The 18,207-nt window shown below is 37.8% G+C and overlaps 1 protein-coding gene across 2 annotated transcripts in view; it reads right to left on the bottom strand.

Moving 5' to 3' along the window:
• myo1g (myosin IG) overlaps positions 1-18,207 on the bottom strand; it is a 127,086-nt gene that overhangs the window by 68,175 nt on the left and 40,704 nt on the right. Inside the window, exons 14-16 of one of the 2 annotated variants that reach the window (XM_007254742.4) lie at positions 12,351-12,425; positions 11,495-11,627; positions 2,021-2,187 (exon numbers count right to left, since the gene is read on the bottom strand). In XM_007254742.4, the coding sequence (XP_007254804.3) occupies positions 2,021-2,187; positions 11,495-11,627; positions 12,351-12,425 (375 nt within the window). Of the gene's footprint in view, positions 1-2,020; positions 2,188-9,897; positions 10,659-11,494; positions 11,628-12,350; positions 12,426-18,207 lie in introns of those variants that run through there. The other variant, XM_015607225.3, reaches the window with a different exon arrangement.

Below are 18,207 nucleotides of genomic sequence, written 5' to 3'. Positions count from 1 at the left end.
GTGTCCGGACTCCACCAATCAGCGCACCTTCTCTCTCTCGTCATCACCGGAATTCTGAGATTGCTTTCAGCTGTTTGTTATTAACTTACTGTATATAAGTCAGTCTATTTTCACTTGTTTTCCGCAAAGTATTGCCACTGTTATCCAGCGACATACCGAGCGTTCTCTATCTTTTTGTATTACCGTTTATGACCCGTTTTTTCCCCTTTTGACTCCGTTTTTTGTCTCGCCCGTTCTGCTTTGTTTACTCTGTGATCTTCCAGTTTTTTGACTGTATTTTGGCTCAGGTTTACTCTTTGTCTAACGTTTCAGCTCTAATGCATTGGTTTATTGTCTCTCTGGTTCTGACCCTCGCCTGTATTACTACTACGCTCTCTGTTTTTGCCCCATTTATTAAAGCCTCATCTAGTTTTTACCGCGTGCGTCTGACTCCGCTCTGTAACGTTACAGCTTCATTGTGTAGGTCTTAATTACTGAATTAACTCTGGGCTGACATATTTGTTAGCTCAAACTAGATTTTCTCAATCGATTAACAAAAACACAAAGATTTGTAGCCCAAATTTCCATGACTTTTCCAAAATTTCTGGGTGTTTTATTTTTCCAAAACTTATCCAGGCCTATTTTCAAATTCCGTGACTTTTCCAGGTTTTTCATGACTGTACAGGGCCATCTGCAAAAATTAGAATATCTTTGAAAAGTTACTTTATTTCAGTAATTCAGTTAAAAAATGTGAAACTCATATTGTATATATAGCTATATATATTATATAGCTATTTTAAGCGTTTATTTATTTTATTGTTGATGATTATGGCTTACAGTCAATGAAACCCAAAAATCAGTGTATCAGAAAATTTGAATATTATATAAGACCAATTGGTACTTTCTGCAGTGTGGGCAGTGTGCCAAGTCCTGCTGGAAAATGAAATCTGCATCTCCATAAAGGTTGTCAGCAGAGGGAAGCATGAAGTGCTGTAAGATTTTGTGGGAAAACAAAACTGCACTGACTTTAGACTTGATAATAAAACACAGTGGATCAACACCAGCAGATGACATGACTCTCCAACCCATCACTGATCATCAGTAAATTTTACATTTCATTTGTAAATGAAGGGATCAGAGTCTGGAGGAAGAGTGGAGCCACACACAGTCCAAACTGCTTGAGGTATAGTGTGAAGTTTCCACAATCAATGATGGCTTTTATGGAGATGCGGATTTCATTTTCCAGCAGGACTTGGCACACTGCCCACACTGCCAAAAGTATCAATTGGTCTTTTATAATATTCTAATTTTCTGAGCTGTAAACCAAAATCATCAACAACAAAATAAATAAACACTTAAAATAGATAACTCTCTGTGTGTGTAAAACATCTATATAATATATGAGTTTCACACTTTGAACTGAATTACTGAAATAAAGTAACTTTTCAAAGATATTCAATTTTTTTGAGATGGTCCTGTACAAACCCTGTATGTAGCATTGCTGTGAGGATTTGATTGCATACAGTGACAAGAGCATTAGTTAGGTCAGCATATATTTAATGATGACACCACCCCACCTCATCCCCAACTCCTCCACTCACACAAAAGTACTAGATAGAAATCCATAATTCCAGAGAACACAGTTCCACTGTTCTACAGCTCAATGCTGTAGCCGAAGCCTGTCATAGGAATTAGACTCTCTGGAGCAGATAAATATGAACCTACTAGCAACCTACTGCCCCAGAGAGTCCTATTCTATTGGCAGTACTTCTCTACAGGCACCAGACATGATGTATGTGTGCATCTACACATATGTGTTAGCAAAGGGTGCTACGTAAAGTAGCTGAATGCGTTTATTAGAAAGACTGTCCACAGATTTATAATGAAATTATACAATAGCGGTGCTTTTGTTGCCATATTGCAGCAGCAATTGATAAAGGAGCTACAATCTGCAGTGCGTACACCAGCAGTAAGCTAGTCCATTGTGTTCACTGCAGGCTGGTGTGTGTGAGTGTGTGTGGGAGAGCGTGTGACTTCTGACCTCTGTAGGAAGCGTTCGTAAGGTTGTCTGTAGGCAAAGCCAGCCCTGCGCACCCGGACATTCTCCAGCAGTCCCAGGTACGCCACCTGGTGTCTACAGCGAGCCTCGTCAAACAGCATGGGGGACTTCACCTCGTTCGGCTTTACACACCGCACATAGTACGGCTCCTGAAACACACAGTGGAACACTTCACCATTAATAATTAATTATAAAATGATTTTAGTACTACTACTGATAAAAATATATGATTAATAATACAGTAAATTTACTTTACTTCTCTTAAATCTGTGTTTTTAAAACTATGATACGTGTATCAGTGGTGGTACATGAAACATCCCAAGCTGGTATGACAGCTGATCTGAAATCCAATGATCCAGTTTTTAACCCAATTGGTCTTGAATGGGAGCCTACCCTTCAGTTCTCATAACTACAGAACTATAATTAATAACATTATGTCATAGACTCTAAAGTAAACCCCTGTGGAACTCCACAAGATATGCTAATATCCTATAAAGTATCTGTCATGCTTGTTAGACACACCAAACACTTACAGATACAAATGACACAGTTTATTAACAAAGGGGCTAAGTTTACAGGAGTTGTAAGGGACAGGCAGGGCCAATAACAAAATGGCATCAAATATAAGCAACATACCAGAAAGTAGACAGGCAAAAACAGGGTCATACACTGTAAATCCAGCAAAGAGAGGGCTAAGGCAAAAGAGCAGTCAAAAATACAAAATTTGGTCGGCAATGGAATAAACAATAGAGAGGGCAAGACAAAAATCAAGAGTCGGAAACAAAAAGAAGATAGACAGACAGACAGACAGACAGACACGTTATTGGAAATTTAGCAAGTCAGTAACAAAAGGAAATGAACAAAGGAAACACATTTTATAGAAGAGCTAGATAACTAGATTCAATACTCAGCAGAGGACAGAGCAAACTGACGGGTATTTATATTAGAAAGGATAGGTGGAAGCAATTAGTAACTGAGTGAGAGGGAATGCCGTAGTGCCATGTGATGAGCTGAGTCATGGAAGTCTGGTGTAAGTGCATGCTGAGAATTGGAGTCTTTGCTGAGTAGTTTAGAGTCAAGAAAAGGCAGACTGACAGTGTCAGGACTGACAATATGATCAATTTAGGGTATGTTTTGCATTCAAAATACAGCTACAAGTACAGCTACACTGTAAAACGTTTTACAGTAAGAAAAATATAGAATTGTAAAATAACAGCAATTCACTGTGGAGAAAGATTATAATACATGATTGTGTAATAAGAATAGCAATTTACTGCAAATGAATTACAAAGTATTACAGCTTTTTTAGTGTATGTTCTGACATAAATAAATATATTCTAATAGCCATATGAAATTTAAATATTTGGGGTCATTAGTTGTCAAGGAAGTACTATAAATTATTTTTTTATTATTAAAAAATTAAAGTTTTTGCGTGTGGTAGATTAGATTTTTTTTTCTTGAATGATACGGTTGAATTTATATGTTGCAGCTGTTTTTACGAGGCATCTGAAGCATTGTATGCTAGAGTTTTACAACGGAACACAGGTATTTACTGTGTGATTTACTGCAAAAATGCAGCAATCGATTACAGTGTAGGTTTCTGGAATTTCTGGAAGACAAACATCTCCTTAGGTTTGAAAAAATGTAAACCTTGAGTTTTTGTTCTTTATGGAAGTTAAGGAAACAGTTAGCTTAGTGTGAAACCTACTAAATATTAAAAAGTCCAGTACTAGAAACTGGATCATGGTCCAGATTTGAAGACCACATTTCATCTAAAGCCCTCACTGCACTTCATGCTACTTTACACTAATTCTGCAGTTATTAAAGGCATGTGATTCCACTTAAATAGCTTACTTTGATGTCTTCGACATTCAGGCAGAGTGCAGTGCATGTATGAGTCTGATGGGTTTTATTATCATCTTCTAGGTACCAGCAGAGATTGTTGAATTTGTCAATATTCATATTTGAGATATCATTGGTATCTTTCAAGCTTAATCAAATGTTTTTCAGAGTTCCTCTAGAAAAGGACATGTGAAATACCATACATGTAAATGTAAATATAATAACTACATAATATCTATATACTAACTGCTATTACTTGATAGAGGATGGTTAAATGTTAAAGGTTCAAAAAGGTTTTACTGCCTCTGTGATTAATTCCAAGGCTGTATCTTAAGAGCACAATTTTACAGCGTGTAACAAAATTGCTCAATATTGTTGGTAGCAGAGACTTTATGTTCTTTTACTGTATAATATCACTCTTACATCATTTTCTCAAAGGGTACATTTAAATCTCTTACCAAGTCCGCTCATACCTGCTGCCATCTGTCATGTTTTGTAGCTTCAGCTGAACATTAACATTCACATTTATTCACATTCACAACTTATTATTCTGCAAACATGAGGTATAATTTTATAAATATGTTGTACAAGTGAGTATACTCTTCAATGCTTCTAGTATAGGGGTAAACAATTAATTTTCCCAAGGGGTCACATGATAACCTGGAACTGTTTTGGAGGTCCAGGCCAACAGATTGAGCTCAATTTGTCTCAATGTAAATTTTCTCTCTTTAAAAATGTAGTAAATATATGGTTTTAATAAGCTATAAGTTATTGGCAAGAGTAAATATTGCAATTAGACAATCAAAATAAACTGAAACAGGCATAGTGAACACACCAATATTACTGTACCAGTCAAAAGTTTGAACACACCTCCACCTTCTGACTCTTCTTTTGTGGTTCACGTATTTGTAGAATGTGTAAAACTAGCGTGGAAAGGATCTTGAACTAGTTGCTGTCAACATAAGCGTATCAACGCATAAAGGTGATTAATCTGGAAAAATTACTGCTTTTTTACAAAACATACTGTTGCATCTAAACTCGCAACTGATGAGTTAAGAAGGTTGGTCACATTTTATTTGCGCTCAAATATGGATTATAATTAAATGTGGAATACGATTAAATCTTATAACTAACTCTCAACTCCTTTAAAGATCAACAGCAACAGTCATAAAGCTAAAGAAATTATGTTTTAAAAATGAATGGAGTTTTAAGCATTTCAAAGGCAGGACTTTTCAGTTGTGTTTACACTCTTGATTGCCCTTAATTGGTATTGGTTATCCACCAATTAAACTGAAGGAAGATCAGTTATTTGCATCAGTCCAGTTTGAGATGAAACAAAGTGAAATTTGCACTACTGTCTGTTAAAGATAAATAAAAAAGGAGTCCATGGTTTGATGTATGGATTTTGTAGGTATTTTTTACTGTGCTAACTGTAAAATAAGGTATGCACTGGTTTGAATCCTGTTCATGTAGCTTGCCATTTGCTATCAGAGCACAATTGGCCTTGCTCTCTCTGGGTGGGTAGATGGTGCTCTCTCCCCACATCACTCCAAAGGGTGATGTCGCTCAGCACAAGGCGTCTGTGAACTGATGTATTGAAACCGAGTTGCTGCGCTTTCCTCCAAACATGCTGTGATGCTACTTGGCAATTCGAAAAGAGGTGGGGACTGACTTCACATGTATCAGAGGAGGCATGAGCTAGTCTTCAACCTGCTGGTGTTGAAGCATCACTAGTGATAGAGGGGGAGTCTTAATGAGTGGGTTGGGTAATTAGGTGTGTAAATTGGGGAGAAAATGGGATTTTTTTTATGAAATAAAAAAAGCTTTAAGTTAAACTGTGATGTCTAAACTGTGCATGAATATTTCTAAATAATAATCACATAAAAACATCAGTATTGTCCAATAAAGCTGATAAGTTTGGTTCTGCTTCTAAATTCCAAAGATGCATGACTGCGTGGCACTATTTCAGCATCAGCTTGTTTTTCGCAGAGCAGTTGCGGTGAATCGGATAAAAGGGGACCTTCTATGAACCGTTTTAATGCGACAGTGGTTATACAAATAAACCTGAACTGATGAGAGATGGGACTCTCTGTACACTCTGTCCTACAGCAGAGAGGAGTGGGATCATAACGACAGTTACTGTGCCCTTATTTTACTCATTGACCTACTACAACCTCCCTGTACATCTGTCTCTGTCTCTCTCTCTGTCTCTCACTGTTTCCCCATCACTGCTGTTCCTGGAAGCATTTTGTTTGTCAGAGTAGATGCTGATGCTCTGTCCTTAGGCTGCTGGCCCAGAACACACACTGTCTCAGAACACAAGAGACCATGAAATATACAGTTGTGGTCAAAAGTTTACATACACTTGTAAAAAAACATAATGTTATGGCTGTCTTGAGTTTTCAATAAGTTCTACAACTCTTATTTTTCTGTGATAGAGTGATCGGAACACATACATGTTTGTCACAAAAAACAGTCATAAAATTTGGTTCTTTCATAAATTTATTATGGGTCTGCTGAAAATGTCACCAAATCTGCTGGGTCAAAAATATACATACAGCAACAAAATTTGTCAATTTTGGTGATGTAGCGAGTTGTGTCAATCAAATTAGCTTCATGTCATGGCCTCTTCACTTCTTGTAAGTGATTCTGATTGACTACAGCTGTTGACTTCTCATGAGCCCATTTAAATAGGGCTCATTTGACCCAGTGATTAGACTCAGCTACAAAAGCTACAATGGGAAAGTCAAAGGAACTCAGTGTGGATCTGAAAAAGCGAATTATTGACTTGAACAAGTCAGGGAAGTCACTTGGAGCCATTTCAAAGCAGCTACAGGTCCCAAGAGCAACTGTGCAGACAATTATACGCAAGTATAAAGTGCATGGAACAGTTGTGTCACTGCCACGATCAGGAAGAAAACGCAAGCTATCACATGCTGCCGAGAGGAGATTGGTCAGGATGGTCAAGAGTCAACCAAGAATCACCAAGAAGCAGGTCTGCAAGGATTTGGAAGCTGATGGAACACAGGTGTCAGTCTCCACAGTCAAGCGTGTTTTACATCGCCATGGACTGAGAGGCTGCCGTGCAAGAAAGAAGCCCTTGCTCCAGAAAAGGCACCTTAAGACTCGGCTGAAGTTTGCTGCTGATCACATGGACAAAGATAAAACCTTCTGGAGGAAAGTTCTCTGGTCAGACGAAACAAAAATTGAGCTGTTTGGCCACAACACCCAGCAATATGTTTGGAGGAGAAAAGGTGAGGCCTTTAATCCCAGGAACACCATGCCTACTGTCAAGCATGGTGGTGGTAGTATTATGCTCTGGGGATGTTTTGCTGCCAGTGGAACTGGTTCTTTGCAGAAAGTAAATGGGATAATGAAGAAGGAGGATTACCTCCAAATTCTGCAGGAAAACTTAAAACCATCAGCCCGAAGGTTGGGTCTTGGGCGCAGTTGGGTGTTCCAACAAGACAATGACCCAAAACACACATCAAAAGTGGTAAAGGAATGGCTAAACCAGGCTAGAATTAAGGTTTTAGAATGGCCTTCCCAAAGTCCTGACTTAAACCCCATTGAGAACATGTGGACAGTGCTAAAGAAACGGGTTCATGCAAGAAAACCATCACATTTAGCTGAACTGCACCAATTCTGTCAAGAAGAGTGGTCAAACATTCGACCTGAAGCTTGCCAGGAGCTTGTGGATGGCTACCAAAAGCGCCTAGTTGCCGTGAAAATGGCCAAGGGACATGTAACCAAATACTAATGTTGCTGTATGTATATTTTTGACCCAGCAGATTTGGTGACATTTTCAGCAGACCCATAATAAATTTATGAAAGAACCAAATTTTATGACAGTTTTTTGTGACAAACATGTATGTGTTCCGATCACTCTATCACAGAAAAATAAGAGTTGTAGAACTTATTGAAAACTCAAGACAGCCATAACATTATGTTTTTTTACAAGTGTATGTAAACTTTTGACCACAACTGTACATCAGCAAAAAAACAAAAGAACAAGCTGTCTCAGACTAAAAAACTAGGTATACTGAGAGACTAACATCCACCAAGACTGAAATTTCTCAGCCTTTGCTGAGAAATTGTTTGGTCCAGACTTTCAAACTTTTCCGTTTGGTCCGAAACAAAATTGCAGGTATGAAAAGTTATGCAAACCACAGTCTGGGCAAAATGACTAAACCTGGTCTTGCATTGTAATTGTATACATTGTATACTTTTCTTGATGGTTCAGGCTTTCAAACCAATTACAGGAAGTTGAGACAGAATACTGACATCAGAAGTTGAAAAAAGAACTGGTGTTGTGCCATAATGCGACTCCCCTGCACATGGCTTGTCCTGTATACGGGCTACAGATGTAGGTGATAAAAAACGTATTCTCTGCAATAAAATAACTTATTTACACTCTAAAAATGCTTTGAAATCTCCAAGAAGACACTTGGAGAAGCTGCCTGATTTCTCTTTACTTTACTTAATTATTTTAGATCAGTAGGAGGAATCAACCCAAATTCTGCATGTTTGAAAAATAGATGTAAAAAATAGACAAACATAACAAAACTAGAAAAGGTTGGGAGGACATGAACTGTTTGATTTGTACTCAGGATTTGTATTCATTTTAAAATGAAGTTCAGAAAATAGCTAATTTTATGATTTTATTCATTATATTTCATCATATGTTTATTACAATTACAGTGAGTACTTTTAGCAAGCTTCCTTATTAAACATAAAAGCTTTTTATGTAATGATTGAATATAAATCCTCACGATTTAGTGGTGTAATGTCAGGCTGAAAATGTACAAAACTCCTGGCCTGTTAAAGGGTTAAGCTCACTGCTGCTGTATCTACTGTAAGTGTAGATTAACCCTTAATTGTAAACAGACATAAAAAGGTATCTAAGGGATAAAGGGATTGCTGTGTAAAGCTAATGCATATGAAGGGGCATAATTCAGCACAACACCTAGAAAGGCATTTTGAATTCAAATAAACTGAAATCAACAGAATCAAAGTCAAACTAAATGAACTGAACTGAACTGAAGCAAATATAATTGAATTGATAAAAAAATTTAAATAAAGAGAGAGTAAAAAGTAAACAAAAGGGAAAGAGAAGGAGTGGGGAAAGAGACAGAACAAGAGAAAGAGAGAGACAAATAGAGAAGTAGACAGCCCGGTCAGATTCAGGACAGGTGTCCCCACAAGACCTGAAAGAGAGCAGGCAGTCCTTAACTGTGACCTAAAAAACACAACATGGCACGGCTGCGTCCCCAATACACCACGCAAACACACACACACACACACACACACACGTGCCAACCTGCTGTAAAACCAAAGTGGATGTTCAGCTCATCTCAAAATAACATCAGAACACTTTTTAATCAGAGAGAGCCGAGAGAGGAAACATCAGAATCCCTTTATAACATAACCTCTCTCTCTCTCTCTCTCTCTCTCACTCTCTCTATCACTGACAGTCCCTCTGTAGTTTCTCTATCTTTTCCCTCAATTTTCTTGTCTTGTCTCACTCTCTTGCATTCTCACTGTCCTTTCTTACTCCCTACCATCTTTCCTCTCTCTCTTTCTCTTTCTCTCTCTCTCTCTCTCTCTCTCTCTCGCACACACTGTCAAAAGATTTTCCAATCAGATGAAAACACGGAGAACCTGTTCAGTGTGTGACCTGGAAACACCAGTGGCTCAGGATTACATGGTTTTACTGCATATTAAAGCGACAGTTTGGTGCAGATTTACACGTAATGAAGCAGTTGTGTGTAACAGTGATAATAGTTTCCCAGTGTCCTGATCTGATTTCAGTAGAAGTGGTAGAACAGAAGATTCATTTAATTGTTTTTATAGCAACATATATTGCAAACAAAAAAATATACAGGAACCAGATTCAGAAGCTGATGATCCACCATGTCATGACATTAAAAAAGTATCAAAAACTATAAATAAATGATGATAATAAAAAAAACATGATATACTGCGAAATTATCAGAATTTTGAAAAATACATGAAATATATTATTGATCATACCGCCCAGCACTAATTCTAATTTTAAGTCAATAATGTAAATATCACAAAAGATCTACTGATGACGATGCTGAAATAACATACTGCTCAGCTCTATCCCACTGAATCTGCAGAAATCTCATGATGAAATCATTTCAACATGAATCAGAATCTCAAACATTTCCTTCTAAGGTCTTGTGGAATCCATCGCTTGAAGGATTAAAGCTGTTTTTGAGTCTTGAAGACAGAGAATTCCTACAGTTTTAAAATATAATGTTCCTATTAAAGTGCTTTTGAATGTACATATTCATTTATTGTACTACTGTCAAAACTACATGTATTTACTGTAGTTATAATCTGTGTGTTTATTGTCCTTTGTACTCACTGTTCTGTGACCTGTACCTGCACTCTGTGTAGTTTCAGGGTTGCCAAGTTTTACAGTTTTCTGAGAGTGAGACTGAAGTAGGTCAGGCCAGGATGGGGGTGTGGATGGTGAATTAGTATCAGTACTGCTTGTGGCCCCAGCATTAGATTTGTATAGGACTACGATCATTTTTTCAGGCATGCATAGTTAGCCAATAAAGTTCTATCTAAAATATGAATAAATTACTGAATATTTAATTTAAATCAAACATCTGCCAATCTCTAATCACAGGGCATCCATGCTATGATACTATTACAGTACATGATAATGACCCACGATAATGATGATATCACAATACTGTAAATCTTCTCTCTAGGAAAGCTTCCCTACGAAACTTCACAGCATCTGTAAATAAGCAAACAAAGCAGGTTTACCCTATTTATTTGTTTAGCGCCACCATGTGGAGCAATGGAGCAGTAACTTGTTTTAACATAAATATTGATGTTTAATGCCTCATATCCAGTGGATTACAGTGAGGCCTTTCTAACCCTTCAATGAAGGGGTGACAATAGGTGCATGTAAACCATTACATAATATTTAATCAGGAAATATATATTATAGTTATTGTAAACTATAAGCATATATTTTATAAATTAAAAATAAAGCTAAAATAAAAAACAGCAACTAATTCAAAGAATGAGTCTGCGATTTTCAGTTGCTATGGGACTCTTATATGACTGACAGCGGTTCTAAACAATCAAAGCTTTTAAAATGGCCTCTGCCCCCACGTGTGTCCGCGTGGACATTCTCCTGATTTTGAGAAGGGTGTAGTAATGAGTCTATTAGCAAAGTCACAGGAAATCTAACCAATCAGATTCATAATTTTCCCTACGGGGGCAGGGCCATGGCTGTCTAACCCCTTCTCAGCTCTGTATTGAAGGTGTTACGCGTTGCTTAGTCGTAAAACAGAGCGCATGCTGGCATAGTTCAATAGTTAGCTAACTATCGTGGAAGTGCGACTGCAAGTGAGTAGTGGGTGTTGCAGAAGGGGTACCCACTATATTGACTGCATGCCACTGCTCATATCTATAATGTATAGCACATGAAAACGATACGATATATCACAATATTAATATTTTGTCCCACCACTGTTGTTCACACAATAAATAGTGTTATAAAATAGCTAATGTTTGGAAGGAGCACCAGTAATATTTGTAATAGTTCACACTCTGAATTCATACCTTGCAGGCAAGCTTGTCAACAAGAGCGATGATGGAGTTCTTGAAGAGAGTAGCAGCGGTCAGCGGCCGCTTCGTCACCTCTGTAATACTCAACTTCCCATCAGGCCACATTTCTGTAAGCACTGGGTCCAAACTGCAGAGAAAACAACAGCCAATTAACTTCCTGGTAGAAATACCAAGGTCCTTGCACCAATTTAAAAGTCAAATGTAATGCTTTTTAAGACCTTTTTAAGACCTTGATAAATACAATTTAAGACAAAAAAAATCTAGTTATAATCTGTTTGGTAGAAAATAATTTATTGTATTTTAGCTAGCTCTCCACAAACATTAGCTAGCTCTCTGCTTACATTAGTTCTCTTCCCAGTAACATTAGCATGTTAGCTAGCTCTCTGCTAATCTTAGTTCTCACTCCAAATTATGGTATTAATGTTTGTGGTGGGCCACTGTGCTTTCCCACAGGCATTAATTGTACTGTAACTTAACACCTACAGAAAATTCACAGTAAATTTAAGCCAATTTAAGACCTCAATTACCCTGAATTTAATTTAATACATTTTAAGACTTTTTAAGGACCCTCAGGAACCTTGAACACTTCAGGGGTACCAACACTTTTTACCATGAGTGTATACTGATTATTCTGCAGTGGCTATGAATGTAAGGTCAGTCAGTCTGATTTAATACAGGAGAACATGAACAGTTTTATAACTACTTGTTAGTATTAAGTTCCGGCTCTTATTCTTGTTCTTGCTCTTTAATGATGTCATCCTTCTCTGATTCATTCCACAATACATGAAACTAAATTAGACAACCGTACAGACGAGCACAAGAAGAATCCAAGCATCCTCTTCCGCTCTACCTGTTAAACATCAGCCGTTTGAAATCCTGGAATAGCGGGTCCTTGTTCTTGTCGAGAAAGCTTTCCACTGAATACCTGAGGAGGAGAGAGAAAACTGATTGGTCTGTAGATCAGCGGAGTGAGTCAGAGACAGGAAAAGAGCAGAGGATCAGAAACAGGGCCTGAACTGTGAATCACTGAGCAGGTTAGAGTGAGTCACGCTGCACAGGTAAAACAGCACTTACAGCAAACCCCCTACACCCCCCCCCCCATCACCCCCCTTCCAAGCCCCACTAATGCAACATTTCAGCCAGATTACAGATTCAAGACTGTATTAATCAACCACTCTCACCACTTCCACGTATTAGCACACGCTAATCAAATTAGCGGCAAACACAATTACGTATGTGCACTTTGTCAATTCGTGCTGACGTGAAAACAAGCTCAGAACAAACAAAAGTGAATAAATAAATAAATAAATAAATAACTCATGCTGGCCAGAGTGACTGCGTTGGTTATGTAAAGTGTTAAAGCTGTGCGTGAAGAGAGCCAGGTGGGGATTAACAAAGACAGATGTGCTCAAACACACACACACACACCTTGTCCTTCATACTCACAAGCACATGCACATGCACGTAAATACACACATACTGTACACACTCCACCTACACTTCCTCATCTTGCACGACCACACGTGCATTCCTCTGCAGACAAACAAACATACACCCGATACCTTTTAAAAGTCTGGAGTCACTTTTATCATATTTTTCGCACTATGAGGTGAACTTAAAATCCTTTAATTTTCTCAAAAATCGTCAGTGCGCTTTATGTATGAATTTTACCAGGAGCAGTAAAGCCACTCTTCTGAAGTACAGCGTTATAAAGGAGTTTCAGTTTAGGTCTTCAGCATCAAGACTGGAGTAGCATTAGCCTCTAACCCCGCTAGCTGCTATTTCCACGTTCAGAGGTATTATCTAATAGAAGTATTATCGGCCTGTACCCTGCTATTAACCCCAGCCATCACTGCTGGAGCAGTATTAGTATTAGCCACTAACTGCGCCAGCTCTTTTGCTTTTAGAGGTGAGTGTATCAGACTGAAGCCTGCACGTTTACCGTGCTACGTGGGATGAACCAGTAGGTAATATCACCCTGGCTGACTGAAACACTCAGGGTTCCACAGTGTAGCTTTGTTTTTGCCAGCTCTGTCACTAGCAGTTAGCCGCTAATGCTAATGCTCCAGTCTTAGTGCTGGAGAAATTTGTGAATGTAAGCTTACTATTGAAAAAACATAAGCACTTTACTCACCCAAATAAACAGTTTTTTTTTTTAAACTTGCTACCCCCCCCCAACACCACCACCACCCAGCGAGATCTGCTGAATTAGATGTTCCTTATAGTGTCCCTTAAAATGTGCCTTATAATCCTGTGCACCTTTTAGTGTGAAAAATATGGTAATAATAACTGTACTGTACAGTCCCAGAAGAAGGTCTTAAAGTGACTATTAAATAGTATGAGTTTATCACATCTTCTATTTCCAAATTCCCACACATTCTCTATTGGGGACAGGTTCAGTACATTTACCCTCTTCTTCCACAGCAAAGCCTTTGTATTGTGTGCAGCATGTGGTTTTGTATTGTTTTGTTGAAGAATGAATAAATGTTTCAGGAATAAAAGTAGTTTTGAAGGTAGTATATATTGCTCTCATAATATCTCATAATATTGCTCTCAAGATATCATAATTGACTTTGCTATGTGTAGTTGGTCTGCACGGTGAATTTGTAGCCAATGCTGTTTTTGTTGGTTGGTGTAACAGAACTATAAGGTGAGACTGTTCTCCAATGATGTCTTAATGATGTCTTTAATGAGCAGTTTATAAAAAAATAGTCCTAAAATTTGGGAGGAAACTGGCACTGACAACATTTGTCAATCATATCAAATGACTAGCAAAGTAAAGAAGGATGCAAATAAACAACAAGTCAGTTTTGTGCGAGTTTGGCACAGTGCCTCATGAAATGAACTGAAATTAGGGGTTTAAAGTAACAGTAAATAGGTTTTTGAAATATTTGGACTTAGAGACATCTCTGGTGAGAATGTGCAATTGCATTGAAACTGCATGTGCAATTGCATGTGGTACTATTAATAACGAATGAATGAATGAAGGCCGTTATTGTCGCATGGTCACAAGTACCAGCGAAATTAGTTTAGTAATAGTAACACAGTTTAATGTAAATAAATTGCACAGTGTAAATATCTGTGTTTTTGAGTTTATATTGCTTTGTTAATTTTGTAAATATATATGAAATACTTTCACAATGCAGAGAGCATTTATATCCAACCCACTTACCAGACCATTCTGTTTTGGGAATGAATATATTAGATGTTGCAGGGATTTTAGTGCCAGGACACTAATAGCCATACTTATTTTATTTAATTTTTCCTCCTACAAATACAACGCTTAATTAAAAAAAATAAAAATAAATACAGACCACTGCTTTCAATAAAATTTGTTGGCTGCAATCCTGCTCTTGAGCAAGAAATATTATTCCAGAAATTATTGACAATTATTAACAAGCTGTGAAAAGGCAGGAAATTGATTTTCAGGAAAGGAAAGGCTCTACTGTTGTTATTATAGTATAAAACAAACAAACAAAAAAAACATTTAACAAGTGTACCAGACCTGATAGACCACCGACACTACCCTGCTCTACACAGCACTTTAATCTTTAGGAGAGAGAAGACAAATAGAAGTACTATTCTTGCATCAGATCTAAATAAAAATCACAGACGTTCTGTCCATCCTCCCACTTCCATCAGAAGATGACTCAGTTTCGCGGAGCTGATCAGAAAGCTCTTTTTAAGAAAAATAAACTGACAAATGGGTTGAAGCTGCTGCAATTCCTACAACAATGGACTGCAGAGTCCAGACCTCAAAGTCATTGAAGGTGCTTGATAGAACTGAGAAGCAGAAAATTAACCAATTTCTAGACTGAACTGAATTTTGAACTGATGTAAAGCTACACCAACACAAATTATTTTGCTTATTAACTTGCACATTATTTCCATCATACACGCATAAAGTATACATACACATTTCTTTGTCATTCATGGTCTCGCTCTCTCTCTCTCTCTCTCTCTCTCTCTCTCTCTCACACACACACACATATACCCTTTACCATCTTACTCATTTCTCTTGCTCACACACATCCACCCACCTACACATGCAGCTCACTCTCTCACACACGTGAATGGGCACATGGCTGAGAGTGTGTGTGGCTGGGTGAAACAGCCTGTGGAAGTGCAGTGCTGAGGCAGTGTGTGTGTGTGTTCTTGGAATTAAGGGGTGAGCAGTGAGGGTCAGGATGCAGAAGAGCACACAGTAAAGTACACAGACAACAAACCTCAGAAGGGAGAGTGAAGGAGAAAGCAAGGTTGAAGCAAAGCAACCCTGACTTACAGAAACTGAAGTAATAATTTAGCCACACATCAGATTTGCCCACACTAGTTATACAATCTACTACAGCACAATAAGCAACACACAGCTTTTTTGGCTGCAGACATACAGTATCTATTTACACCCATCTATACCTACTAATACTCTACGTCCACCCATACATTTCTTTACCCAGCCATCCCCATTGCCGTCTATACTAGGACTGCAAGATAAATCGTATTTTATTGTTATTACGTTATGAGTTTTCAATAATATTCACAATGTAATTTTCTCACAAAGCTGAAATAGCATCTCAATTTGCATTACCCACAGTCTTCAAAAGAGAGGCTGAGGCAGAGTGAGACAGAGTGAGGTAGAGGTCCACAGTGAACACACACAACAAACTACTTCTTATCCTGAGAAAAATGAGTGCAGCCAAGACAAGTGCCGAAAAAACTTTTTAGGAGTTTATAATTATTATTTAATTTAAACCTCTAAATTATTATCATTATTAAACCTCTAGTCCTTACCTATCTATACCCACCCATGATCATCCACACCCATTCATACAATACAATCCCATTTCTATCAATCTATACCCACCCATACCCATCTATACAAACCCACTACAACCAATACCCAGTTTTACCACTCTGTATCCACTCATTTCCACCCACAAACAAGTGTAGCCACCCAGGGTCCAGTAACAGCAACATGTTTTGAAATAATTGAGGAAAATTATATTATTGTCATTTCATGACAATGTTATGCCACTAAAATAATGAAAATATAATAGCATAATATATATACGATGGACGATATGGCCAAAATTTATAGCACGATATATTCCTTAAATTTCGGTCGATACAATATAATTTCGATATTGATATAAATACTTTGAAGGCCTCAGAAAACTGCTAAGAAGCACTGCAATCCTGCTGGCATCAGATACCCTCATTATATGCACATCTATCTATCTATCTATCTATCTATCTATCTATCTATCTATCTATCTATCTATCTATCTATCTATCTATCTATCTATCTATCTATCTATCTATCTAATGGAAATCTGTACCTACTACTGTCTGAAAATTTAATTTAAGACTTTGAAACCTCCTTTCACAAAAACTTTAATACTTTAGAAATAAAAGTAGTCAAAATAAATGAATGCTCAATATTATTTGCATATAGCAAAATAATAACATGACATCCCTGTCAAACATAAGCCTATATAACTATTACCAATAAAAATAACTTTAAATTACAACAGAGGCAGAGCTTCTTATTCTTTGTGAACAACTTTAACAGATTAAAACAAGTGTTTCAACTAGGATATAGAATACAAGAAGCCTTTATATACATAAAAGCAACAAGATTTTCCCGTCAAATAAACAAACCTACAGGCTTTATCAACTATGAATAACTTAGTTACAACATAAGCTATAAAAGTGCTTCAGTCAGTATAAGAAAAATGCAGCAAAGCGGCAAGGGAGCGGACCCTCGGCCGGCCTCGAGGACCCGCGGCCGAGCGAGCGGACCCGCGGCCGGCCTCAAGGATCCGGGGCCGACCGAATCGAGTCTACCTTAGCCTTGGATCCGCTCGTCCCGGCTCTGTTTGGCTCCAGCGCGAGACATATGTGCTGAGTAGCGAAGCGGACCCGAGCCTAGCCATTTTAACCTAGCCTTGCCTAGCCTAGGCTATTTGGCTACGTGCCTGTGTGGTTACGTCATCACGCACTGACGTAGCCCAGCTACGGGGGCTGAATGTGTTGAGCTCTGGGGCGAGCTGACGCCAGTAAAAAACGCCTGTCCGTGATTCTAATACATATCGATATACCACAAAACTGATATCACCGTTATTGAAACATTTCTTATCGCGATAAATACCGATATCGAATTATTGTCCAGGCCTATATATATATATATATATATATATATATATATATATATATATATATATATATATATATATATATATATATGTGTGGGCGTGGGTTGGTGTGTATGTTTGTGGCATGGAGCATCGCAAGAAATTAATTTAATTAATAACATAATTTATGTTTTGGAGAAAGTTCCCAGGAAAAAAACATAAGTATAAGTAAAAGTATAAGAAGAATTAGCTGCACAAATCAATTGTTTAAAATCAGGAAAAAAAATTGAGTCTCTGACGGCAGCATGCTTAAAGGACTTACTTCCCAAATCCGTAACAGTGGGAAAAAACTGCACCCTAAAACCTTCTAATATGCAGTGAGCAGTAAGCTAAAAAAGTGTTGCACAGCCTTTTAAACAACTGAATTTTCTCTTTCCTTTACGATTACAAATCCCAATCATTGAACTACTGACCCTATATTTGTCACACCTTTTGTCTTTTATGTCTTGTGTGTGTGTCCTTTTTTGTTCTATCTGTTCCCGCCCTGCCTTTCAGCCTGTTTAGTTTCCCTCCCCC

Source organism: Astyanax mexicanus, chromosome 3 (genome assembly GCF_023375975.1).
Source record: "Astyanax mexicanus isolate ESR-SI-001 chromosome 3, AstMex3_surface, whole genome shotgun sequence".
Classification (NCBI taxonomy): domain Eukaryota; kingdom Metazoa; phylum Chordata; class Actinopteri; order Characiformes; family Acestrorhamphidae; genus Astyanax; species Astyanax mexicanus.
Note: the sequence above shows the minus strand (reverse complement) of the source record. Positions and strands in the feature narration are given on the sequence as shown.